The 12573-nt window shown below is 32.7% G+C and overlaps 1 protein-coding gene and 1 pseudogene across 1 annotated transcript in view; both read left to right on the top strand.

The window, feature by feature from the left end:
- The window catches only part of LOC126887289 (peptidyl-prolyl cis-trans isomerase), a 40671-nt gene extending 35173 nt beyond the window's left edge, over positions 1-5498 (top strand). The window contains exon 3 of the mRNA XM_050654697.1: positions 2198-5498. Within this exon, the coding sequence (XP_050510654.1) occupies positions 2198-2412 (215 nt within the window). The 3' untranslated portion in view covers positions 2413-5498. The remainder of the gene's footprint in view (positions 1-2197) is intronic.
- LOC126887288 (deubiquitinase OTUD6B-like) lies at positions 3601-5498 on the top strand (annotated as a pseudogene).
- Positions 5499-12573: the final 7075 nt, after the last annotated feature.

Genomic DNA, 12573 nt, shown 5'->3' on the forward strand with positions numbered 1-12573 from the left:
TTTTTGACATGTTTTATTCTAAAACATTGTTTTTTTAATTGTTAATGAAGGAAGCGCTTAAGACAGGACGGGCGATCGGACTACATTAATAACTAAAAAACAATGTATTAAAATGAAATAAGCCCAAATTACTTATCGGTAACTGATAAAATATGGCTCGAACTTGAATTTAGACCAGAGGTTCCCAACCAGTATGCCGCGGCACACTGGTGTGCCCTGAAGTTCCTGTAGGTGTGCCGCGAAATTAACATAACAATACATTATGATTATACTCATTATAGAGATTATTTACCCAAAGTGTGCCGTGGCTGAACGAGTTTTTAAGTTAGTGTGCCTCAAGCTAAAAAAGGTTGGGAACCGCTGATTTAGACATTTCGTAATTTCAAAAATAATATTGTTTACTTGTGTTTCAATGTCATCTTTCGTTTTTTTTTTCAGTTTTAAATTGTTTATGACTCAAGAACGATCAACTTTAGAGGAAAAATTACAAAATACCTTTTTTGTCCCCAATCATCCAGAGTCTAAAATGTCTGCTGGGCAGAAAATAATGATTACTATTTTTTTTTAAATTGTTTTTTAAAATAAATGTTGCCATAACTCCAAAATTACGCCATTTAGGTATAGGAAATATATTATAAATCATAATCAGTAGTATCGTTCGCGGTAACGATCCTGAACCAGTCCAGGATTACTTCGCATGCGCACTTTAAAAAAGCCTTCGCGGTAATCGAGTTCTGAACTGCTAGTCTGGGATTTTCTCAGATTTGTCGTTCGCTGTAACCGAACTGCGAGTTCTGAACCAGTCCAACCGATCCTTGGGATTTGAAGCGAACTCAGAGTCTGAATATACACAGTAGGATTTCAAAATACTTATAAACATATTTCTATAAAAAATATTTTGTGCTTTAAACAGCTGATTTGTAGTGGTGTTTGCTTTTCATTCTGTGTTTATTTCATTTGTTTTTAATACTTCGGTTTAATTCAAAAGTTTAGAAATTTATTGATTTTCAATAAAATCTTTTTTACATACTTTGATGTATAATTTTTCCAGTAATATGATCATAAACAAATAAAAGATTTTTTAAATATGAAGATACTAAATACTGTGTGTCTCTTTAAAGTTAAATATTTATTATATTTGTGATACAAAAATAACCCATGTAATGTAAAATTTACTACCTGAAAAATTGAATAAAATAACATATATCTATGAAATCTTCATTAGACGAGAATACCCTAATATTTTATTGATAAACAATACATAATATGGACGTTAATGTTAAAATATGGTATATTAAAAATACTCCATGTAATTAATAAAAATTATACAATACCAGTAACCAGTATAAGAGCACAAATTTTTTTTCTTAGAAAAAATATTTGGATAATGTTTTAATATGGTCTCGTAGCTTATTAAAGTCACTAAAAATTAAATGCCTATTCATACTATTAACATATATGCCATATATAAACCATGCCTATTCATACTATAAACATATATCTGGTTGATCTGATCTAGTAAAATGTTCATGCAAATCTGAATTAAAATAACAAATTCATCAAAATAAGATGGACACATAAAACTAGGTTATAATAGTGTTATGGACTCCCTCCCACATCACTGGTTATGGACTAGTTCTAAATTCGTTCGCGGTGCAAATCAATCCTGAACTGATTCTGAACCGCGCTTGCGTAAAACCTGAGTACTAAGAGAATTCGTAACTAATCCTGGACTAGTCCAGGATCGTTACCGCGAACGAAGCTAGTATTTCTTAAGGACTTCAAAACGCAAAAAATATACTGGGTGTTCCATTTGAAATAAGGAAGTTTATTAGATTTTCAGAAAAACGGAAGATCTGACAACAATGTAAATACCAATAAAATATCGGCCGCATTAGAAGACCCTTACCCACCAAAATCTATAAAAATCGTGCAAGCCGTTTCCGATATAATTAAGGCGTTCCATACATAATACTCACTCTGTATTTTTATTGTTGTAAAAGCAGATTTGAAGCCTCTAGAATATGATGAAAAGTTTTATATCTCTACAAAACTTTTTTCTTTTTTTATCTTCTTTTCTCTTTTTTCATCTTCTTTCTCTTTTTTCTTAAATTAAGAATGGGATTTAAAGAGTTTTAGAATTGAATGCCTCAAATGTTTTTACTTGAAGTTTATTAACATTATTCATTTTTTATAGGACCTGGAGTAATGTCGATGGCCAATGCTGGTCCAGACACCAATGGATCCCAGTTCTTCATCACCACCGTCAAAACTTCCTGGCTGGACAACAGGCACGTTGTATTCGGTGCCGTAGTCGAAGGAATGGACGTCGTCAAGAAGATCGAGGCTTTGGGCTCTCAATCTGGAAAAACATCCAAGAAAATTGTCGTAGCAGACTGTGGTCAATTGTAAATTTATATAATTCTTTTTTAAAAATATGTTTTAGAATAAAATGTCTTACATGGTTAAGAAAATTATTGTAGTTGGTAGTTATTATACAATTCCTAGCTATTTGTGGCTTAGTATATGAACTGTTGGAAATAATAATATAGTGATAGAGCATGCCCATTCTAATGGGTGAGATGAAATATACTAAGCAGTTTCTTAAATACAAACGAAATGCTCTGAAGAGAATGTCATCTGTTAGAATGGTTCAAACACCTTCACAGGAATAGTTACTGAATGAAGGTTTCATTTTTTTAAACCTCTGAAGTAATACTTAGCTTTAAGAATAACACCGTAGATTTCATTCAAATGAATTGAAATCAAATGTGTACACGTGCAGGCATTAGCTTTGACAAGTGTACTAGCCTTGGTAGTATTTTTACACCTCGGCTAAAGTTCTTATTTCACGTCTGAGGTTTCTCGATTGATATAGGGACTCATCTCTTCTGTTTTAGGTACAACACTATCGTAAATTCTCTATTTTCACTTAATAGAAAAATGTATACATTCCATGGTATATTTTTAGTAATGAATTGCTAGTTCGTACTGCAGAAGGGATACAACAGCATCAGGGACGCAGTTGGGGTAATGTAGAAGTATCCGATTACCTCTACTCTCCTTAGGTGGCAACACTGCAACAGTAACAACATTGTTTAAAAATTCCAGAAATTAAATTGTGAATTTTTAAATGCAAAAAAACTCAGAAAAACTTAAAAAAATCATAAAACAAAAAAAGTACAAGAACGCAAAACATCTTAATATATTTTTGAAACATCTACATAATTTAAACTAATTTATCCATTCCAATTAATATTTGTGTTCTTGACAAAAAAAATGCAACAGTTCCAATCAACATTCAAAGTTCTCGCTACTAATGGTAAAAAGTAATATCTCTTTTGATTTTGCATTAAATCTTAACCATTTAAGACGTTTTCCAATTGCTCCGATATAAAAATGATACACCCTTCTTGATATAACGTTCATAAAAGTTAATGTTTACTTCCCTCGCCCCATTTGACCTACAATAACACAGAACAAGTTTCGTTGCCTGTCGTAGATTCATTCACGTCACAAATGACACAAACATCAGACCACATTCGTCAAAATGGTTGAAATGACATAAAATGTTGCCCTACAACTTATTTTTATGTTACAATGTTGCAATGCTACAATGTAGGTCAAACAGTAGAAAATGGCATTAATAGTACACATATATCTCGAGCGCAGAAACGACGAAATAAAAAAAACTAACGAAAGGGAAAAACTAATTTTCGAGCAAGCTAAGAAGAATAAAGAGGGGTCCAGCATTGTAGAAGCCAACGCTATTAAACAAGTGCTTAAAACCATGAATTTGAAACTTCACAATATTCCTGCAGATGGAAACTGTTTTTATTTAGCTGTAAATCATCAGTTGTAAGTTACTGGAAGACCAACTAAGTCTGTAAATGATTTAAGAAAAGTTACAGCAGATTTTATAAAACAAATCAAAGATGACTTCATTCCATTTATGTGCAATGAATTAGATGAATCTGAAGTAGTTAGCGAGGAACAGTTTAAAAATTATTGTAAACAGCTTTGTTGCAACAACAAAGTTATGGGGAGGTCAGTTAGAACTGTGAGCTTTATCGAATATTCTTACTTGCCCTATTAAAGTTATTTAGGCCGCGGGTCCTCCCACACTACAGGGTGAACAATTTAAAGGTCCAGAACTGGTTTTAACCTACTGTAGACATTTATACCGTTTAGGAGAAGATTATAACTCTCCTATACCAATCACTAGGGACGAAGATGTATAAAAATCACTGCCAATAGCTTTAATTAGGAAATTTAATAAAAATATATGACAACTACACGTGAAACTGATTAAAAAGCGATAAAAAAATTTAGAATTTAAAAATATTCAGTAATCCTAATATTTTGATAATAATAATCCTATTTTGACAACGGAATCCGATTTGGATGTCGAAACGTTAATAAAATCATTTTTTTTAGTAAAATTGTGGCTTATTTCCCATTGAAAATAGTTGATTAGAAACATGCCACAAGGAAATAACTTCAGAACAACATTAATCCTAATAGTTTTGAAATTAAACGTTGACTTAAGAAAATTTGTTGCATATGCGGAAAATTTTCGTCTGGTCATCAGGCGGGGAGTTATTGTACAGTAAAATTGTGGCTTATTTACCATTTAAAATAGTTGATTATAAAAATGCCACAAGGAAATAGCTTCAGAACAACATTAATCCTAATATATAGTCTTGAAATTATGTGTTACTCGAGAAAATTTGTTGCATATGAGGTAAATATTCGTCTGGTCATCAGGCGGGGAGTTATGTAATAGGATTTCAAATTTATGTACAATGTTGGTCCAGTGTGACTTTAATGTGACCCATTTAGGGAGCATTATCTCGATCACAAAGAACAAATACAATGCCCTTACAACAGTGCTCATCTCATATGAAGAAAGGTATTTAATACGCATCTGGTAAAGTGCAAAAAGGCTAATCCAAATATTAAATTGGTAAAATGTGACCCATTTTGTAGAAGATACATGCTCTCAGCATCATCACGAAAATTGTCCTGATCGAAAGAAAATTGAGACGCATTTTTGAAGTTCAAGTGTATCACATCTTCGTTAGAATAAACAAATAGTTTATTTGTTTAGCAGGGATTGTAATTGAAGTGAAATTATTAATTAAATCTACTGGATATTTGACGTTAGAGAAATGGTAAGTGAAGTATGACATGCAGCGAAATCTGTTCTGTGTTTAGTGTATTCGTAATTTTTTGACTGTTAAGTATAGGTGTATCATCTTGGAAAAACTGTTATAATAGAGTTTTGTGATCTGATGATTTATCCGTTAATAATATTTATATTAATAATGCCATTAGAGATAGGTATGACTTTGCATTTAAATTGTTTCTTATTTTTTTGGTGTTAATCATCGTATGCGAATGCAGACTGACCGAAGAATGGCGGTCAGTCGTTCTAGATTCTTAATGTTTTTTACCAGAATTGTAAGAGGAATGAATAAATCCATCATAACCAGCAATTTCGTGTTTTTTTGCTACATTAGTTTGTGTGCTGTGTTGGATATTCAAATATATGCAGTTCTAAAAAAATAGGGTTAACCTCGTTTACCCAAATGAAGAAATCCTCAACCCATGATAATTTTCTTTTAACATCTTATTGTTTTAGGACCCCATTAAGCAAAACTCATATTTAAAATTTTTTCCGCCCCTCCCCCTCCCACATATGCTGCCAAATGTGTCCATTTTATACAAGTATATTGCAAATAAACCAGAAAGTTTTAGTGCCTACAACTTGTGAATATTTAAACTTGAACAACATAATAATAAGTCACTTGAATAGGTTTTCATAAAAAAAAATGATTAGAATACTAACAGTAGGTAAACTGAATTTACCGCTTGTGTTGATGGCTTGAAAAACGCGCACACTCATGGAACAAGAAAATAAATTAACATTATTTATACTTTGAAACCGTTTAAATGAAACAAAGATATCCAAATGTATAGAGAAATAATAGCTGATTGTGACAACCAAGGTTTGACCTATTGCAAAAGCCTGCTATAATTAAAAAATCAATTATTAAGTCCTGTATCTTGTGAGATACATTGGGTAAGAGGGTTAAGTATGAATTTTAATAGTTGTAAATTAGGTTTATTCTGCTCCAAAATACTAATTAAATTAATGAAATTGGCAAAGCCAACTATTTAAGCCTAGTAGGATATATTTTGGCACCCTTGGAAACCACCAAACACGTGAACAGATATCAACAGATAAATCGAAAAATACACAGAACAACGAATATACCAAAGGAATATGTTATGTTCGTGTAAAACTCCCTTAACCATGAATGTAGGTTGGTACTACTATCATCTGAACGACAGCTGTCAGATACTTAATACTGCGATAGAAAATGGAAACCATGTGCATAATTCTATAAAATAAAGTATTTTACATCGAGTATTATTTCATTACAAATACTTACGTCCTTTAAGTACAAAGGACTTGACATTTGGCGACGAGGATAATGGATACAAATATTACAGACACTACATCAACTACAGCCGGTACAAACACGAGTTCCTCGACTACAACTGCGATAGTTGCACCTGCTACAGCTCCAGTAATGTCTACACAAGTTTCTACATTCCAGTTTTCCGTTGAACCTTTTAACCAGACAGCTACAAAATGGTCCAGGTGGGTAAAACGGCTGGAAGGAGCATACAAAGTTTTTAAAATTCCAGAGGAAATGAAATTGCCCTATTTACTACATTACATGGGGTCGGAAGCATACGATACACTGTGTGATAAACTAGCTCCAGAGGTCCCTGAAGACAAGTCATATGAGGATACAGTTAAGTTAATGGATAATTTTTACAACCCTGCACCACTTGAAATTGCTGAAATATTTAGGTTTCAATCAAAAAGACAAGCAGAAGGCGAAAGTATACAAGAATACCTACATTCTCTACAGAAACTTGCCATAAACTGCAACTTTTCCACATATTTAAAAAGTGCTATACGAAATCAGTTTGTTTTTGGTTTACAGTCAAAGAGGATTCAAGCCAGACTATTAGAAACAAAGGGATTGGACTTGGACCGAGCCGTAGAAATTGCAGCAAGCATGGAAACTTCAGAAAAGGATAGTAATCAATTTTCTCACAACAATAATTACAATCAGGCTAGTATAAATGTTTTAAATGCGAAAGCAAAAAGTTCTCATAAAAATACAAACACTAGTAAATTTAATGATAATAATACAGTAAATAATCATAGTAGCTCTCCTAATAATACTTCTACAATGTCAAATAACCCTAATAGGGCTTGTTATAGATGCGGAGACACCTCGCATTTAGCCGATAAATGTAATAAAAAGCATTTAATCTGTAACTTTTGTAAAAACGTCGGACACATTCAAAAAGTTTGTTTAAAGGCACAACAAAATTCACACAGGCAAGTAAATTCAGTAAACTCTGCTCAAGAGGTCTTAGAAGTAAATGCTGGAAATTGCAAAGATAAATTTTTTATAAATTTAAAAGTGAATGGTAATATTTTAAATTTTGAAATTGATTCTGGCGCTGCTGTTACAATCATAAATAAAAATATATTTGAAAAATATTTTCCTGCATTACAATTACAAAAATCGGATGTTAAATTAACTACATACTGCAAAAATAATTTGAATGTTTTAGGTTTAGTTTCAGTGGAGGTTGAGCACCAGGAATTAAAGCACACTCTAAAGTTGTATGTGGTGGATGGTGATGGCTACTCACTGGTTGGTCGAGAGTGGATACATGCTCTGGAAATCAATTTACATCAGGTAAATACAATTCTACATGAAAATTTTGAAATTGCAACTTTGTTAGATAAATATAAACATTTATTTGAAAAGTCAGTTGGTGAAATAAAAGGGTTAGAGGCTGAAATTTATCTAAAACCTGGTACTAAAGCAAAATTTTGTAAGGCCCGTCCTGTAGCTTTTGCATTACGCCCTAAAGTTGAGGCAGAATTAGAGTCCTTAGTAAATCAGGGAGTCTTAAAGAAAGTAGCATTTTCGGACTGGGCAACTCCTATTGTTCCTGTAGTTAAACAAAATGGGGACATACGCATTTGTGGTGATTTTAAAATCACATTAAACCCTTGCATTGAAGTGGATGAATACCCTTTACCTACACCAGATGACCTACTTTCCCAATTAGCAGGTGGGGACAAATATACAAAAATAGATATTACGAAAGCTTACTTACACTTGCCAATAAAAGATGAAATGAAACATTTACTTACATTAAACACCCATAAAGGTTTATTTCAACCAAATCGATTAATGTTTGGAATTGCTAGTGCTCCTGCCAAATGGCAACGTTTAATGGAGCAAATGCTACAAGGAATAGATGGTATTTCAATATTTCAGGATGATATAAGAATTACAGCTCCAAATAATACCTTACATTTACAAAGACTTGAACAAGTTTTAAAGAAATTATCTGAACATAATTTACATATAAATTTGGATAAAAGCGAATTTTTCAAAGACGAGATTGACTACTGTGGATATAAGATGAGTAAAACGGGTGTGTCTACTAGTGCAGATAAGGTAACTGCAATTGCAAATGCTCCAATACCTACAAACAGAACTCAAGTTCGGAGTTTCTGTGGCCTAATTAATTATTACAGACATTTTTTAAAAGATACTTCTACAATTTTACAACCATTAAATAATTTACTTAAAAAGAATGTCAATTTTAAATGGTCGAATACTTGTCAAACTGCGTTTGACAAAGCAAAAAAACTCATTTGTTCTAGAAATGTTTTATGTCACTATGACCCAAATTTACCATTAGTCCTAGCAACTGATGCATCACCCTATGGGGTAGGTGCAGTACTTTCACATATCTTTCCAGACGGTACAGAGAGACCCTTACAGTTTGCTTCTCAAACTCTTACTACTACACAGCAAAGGTACTCACAAATAGACAAAGAAGCTTACAGCATAATTTTTGGAGTAAAAAAATTTTACAATTATTTATGTGCTAGGAAATTTACTTTGCTCACTGATCATAAACCGTTAGTTCAAATTTTTGCACCTGATAAAAGCCTACCAGTTTTAAGTGCAACAAGAATGCAACATTATGCAATTTTCTTACAAGGTTTGAATTATGACATTCGTTACAAAAATACAGATTCTCATCTCAATGCTGACGCACTTTCACGTCTACCTATAAAATCAGAACAAAATTTCACACATGATGAGCCAGATATTTTTGAAATAAATCAAATTGAAACTTTGCCTACAAATATTAGAGATCTAGCTTTTCATACAAAAAATGATCATACCTTAAAAAAATTACTTGTTGGGTTAAAAACAGGAAAACCTGTTGATAAACGATTTAGCTTCAATATAAATCAAGCTGAATTTTCATTACAATCTGATGTTATTATGAGAGGACAAAGAGTAGTTATACCTACTAAATTGAGAAATAAAATTTTGACAGAATTACATACTGCACATTTTGGAATAGTTAGAATGAAATCTTTAGCTCGTAGTTATTGCTGGTGGCCTCACATAGACCAGGATATTGAGTCACTTTGTAAAAATTGTTTAGAGTGCAATAAGCACAAGAACAACCCAATTAAAGATAATTCTCATATATGGGAACCACCAAAATTTTGTTTTGAACGAGTGCATGCTGATTACGCTGGACCTTTCAATGGAGGTTATTATTTTATATTGGTAGATTCCTTCAGTAAATGGCCTGAAATTCATTTTACAAAAAATACTACTACAAAAACTACTATTGAAATTTGCCGAAAAATTTTTACAACTTTTGGTATTCCTAAAGTTTTTGTTACAGACAATGGTAGACAATTTGACTCTCATGAGTTTAGAACTTTTATGAAAGATAATGGAATTACACAAAAATTTACTGCACCCTACCATCCTGCAACTAATGGACAGGGAGAGAGATATGTCCAAATACTGAAAAAATGTTTAAGGGCTATGCGAAGTGAGGGAAATGACAGGGAGTTTGAATTATGTAAGCTACTTATGCAATACCGCAGAAGCCCACATACAGTTACAGGTAAAAGTCCCTCAGAACTTATGTTAGGAAGACAAATAAGGAATAGATTAGATTTACTTAAACCTTCATGTAGTGATAGAGTTACCTATACTGATATGAGTCTAAGAAACTTTGATATAGGAACTAGGGTTTCCGTGAGGGATTATTTTCATTCTAAATGGCAATTTGGCATTATTGTACTCAGATTAGGGTTATTGCATTATTTAATTCAGTTAGATGATGGTAGAACATGGAAACGTCATGTAGACCAAATACGGCAAATTGGGGAATATACTCCATCTCAAAATAATCCAACATGTTACATTCCGGATACCATTACTCACAATTTGATTCCGAGGGAGGCATCAATTCCAGAGCACAGTGTCTCACCACCACCTACCGAAGTGATTACTGATGAATCCGAAATTTCAAACAATATGGAAAGTTCGAATAGTGTACCTGGGGCTCAAACTGAAACTGAGGAACCCATTTTAAGGCGTTCCACTAGAGTAAGGAAACCTGTTACCAGACTGAATTTGTAAGTACTTTTACTTCTAGTTAACTTTTGTAATTCTTGGTCAAGGGAGGAGGTGTTATGTTCGTGTAAAACTCCCTTAACCATGAATGTAGGTTGGTACTACTATCATCTGAACGACAGCTGTCAGATACTTAATACTGCGATAGAAAATGGAAACCATGTGCATAATTCTATAAAATAAAGTATTTTACATCGAGTATTATTTCATTACAAATACTTACGTCCTTTAAGTACAAAGGACTTGACAGAATATATTTTATAAGTGTGGATGAATGTCTGTACGACATATAACTATTTTAGACGAAGTGAGTCTTTGGAAACACATTGGCAAAAAATGAGTGGATGACACAAGAAATTCTAGACCTGATTCGATGGAAACAAAAGTGAAAATATAGTTGTTCCATTTAAACTTTTCCCATGCGTTATGATTCATTTTCAAAAAAATTAAATCAAAACAAAGTGCAACGTTACGTCGATGTGTTTTGACTTAATTTGTTTGAAAATTAATCATAACGCATGGGACAAGTTAAAATGGAACATTATTACATAATAAATAACGTGAAATCATCAAACTCATAAAAAGAAAAATAATTAAGCAGACCAAAGAATCTTTGCTCGAGAACTCATATAAAGAAATGAATACCTCATGAAATAAGAAACTAAGAGTATACCTCCACAATTTGAAAAATGCTCACGTACTCAAAACACAGATGAAAAAATTTGTAATGGGAGAGATACATCAGTGACCTTTTTGACGATGCTTCTCGAGAAAATTCTGTACATACACAAACTACCTGTGACAACTAGTTAGAAAAAGGTCCCAGTATACTGAAATCGGAAGTCATCAAAGCAATACAGCAAGCCAAAAATATTGAAGCACCTGGACCAGATCAAACCATTGCTGACCTACAAACTTTTGGGTGACGAAAACACCCACTTGACCATTCTCTTTAGAGTAATCAAATTCGCAAGATAGTCATGAAATGTGTGGTGCATTGTATTCTATGTTTGTGGTACACGTACATTAAGAATCACAATGTTTAACAAATTGGACATTCAAATTGTGGCGGTACAGGTGATTAGGATCAACGGATCCTAAAAGTATCGTGAGTATTTCACAAACTTCCAATGAAGATATTCTTAAAATTATGAATTCAGAACGTGTGCTCATAAACATCGTAGAGAGAAGAATCGACAGAATTCTTCGACTATATAATTAGAGGAACTAAATACCATCTACTTCGCCTTAAATACAAGGAAAAGTGGAGGGAAAGATGAATTGGTCGAAAGAAACTTTCATTGCTTGGTAATATTAGACAATGGTGTGGTTCCACAGTAGAAAAATTATTTCGTATATCAGTCGATATGGAATGGTTTCAGGAATGAACCGAAATTCAAATGAAATTATGGAAAAAAATATGATTTAAAGCTGCAGTTTCACATAGCAGTTCACTGTTATCACAGCGACTGTTAGGTAGGCGTGGTTTGACTCACCTTTTCTTCGTTGTGAATCATACCACTACCATTGATTAATAACTACAGGAGGAATATTTATAATCAATGCCACTACTTCGATCGCAGTAGATTGTTATAAGAATTACTGCGATAAGTAGAAATAATTCTAGTTTTGCTATCGCAGTAACTTTTTAATCAGAATCATTTTGGATAATATAAAATTATACAATATACCTCAATTTATGCAACCCATTTTTCACCAGTAATGTGTGAGTTGTCCAAGTTAGGCAACACAATTTTCACCAAATCATGCAAACCTTTTTAACTATCACTATTCCTAAAAAACATATACAGCCATAGCCACCTTTACTTTATTATTTATATTCTAAGTTTATTTTATATTCTAAGTTTACTTTACAAGCCATGAAGAGAAAAAGGCAACGTTGCAATTGATGACTTCGGTAGTCCGACTCTCTGACTACCGCTTTCGAAAAAAATTTTAAAGTACAAATGCTGGTAAAATTTATAGTATTTTTTGAGTCGAACAG

Source organism: Diabrotica virgifera, chromosome 6 (assembly GCF_917563875.1).
Source record: "Diabrotica virgifera virgifera chromosome 6, PGI_DIABVI_V3a".
Classification (NCBI taxonomy): domain Eukaryota; kingdom Metazoa; phylum Arthropoda; class Insecta; order Coleoptera; family Chrysomelidae; genus Diabrotica; species Diabrotica virgifera.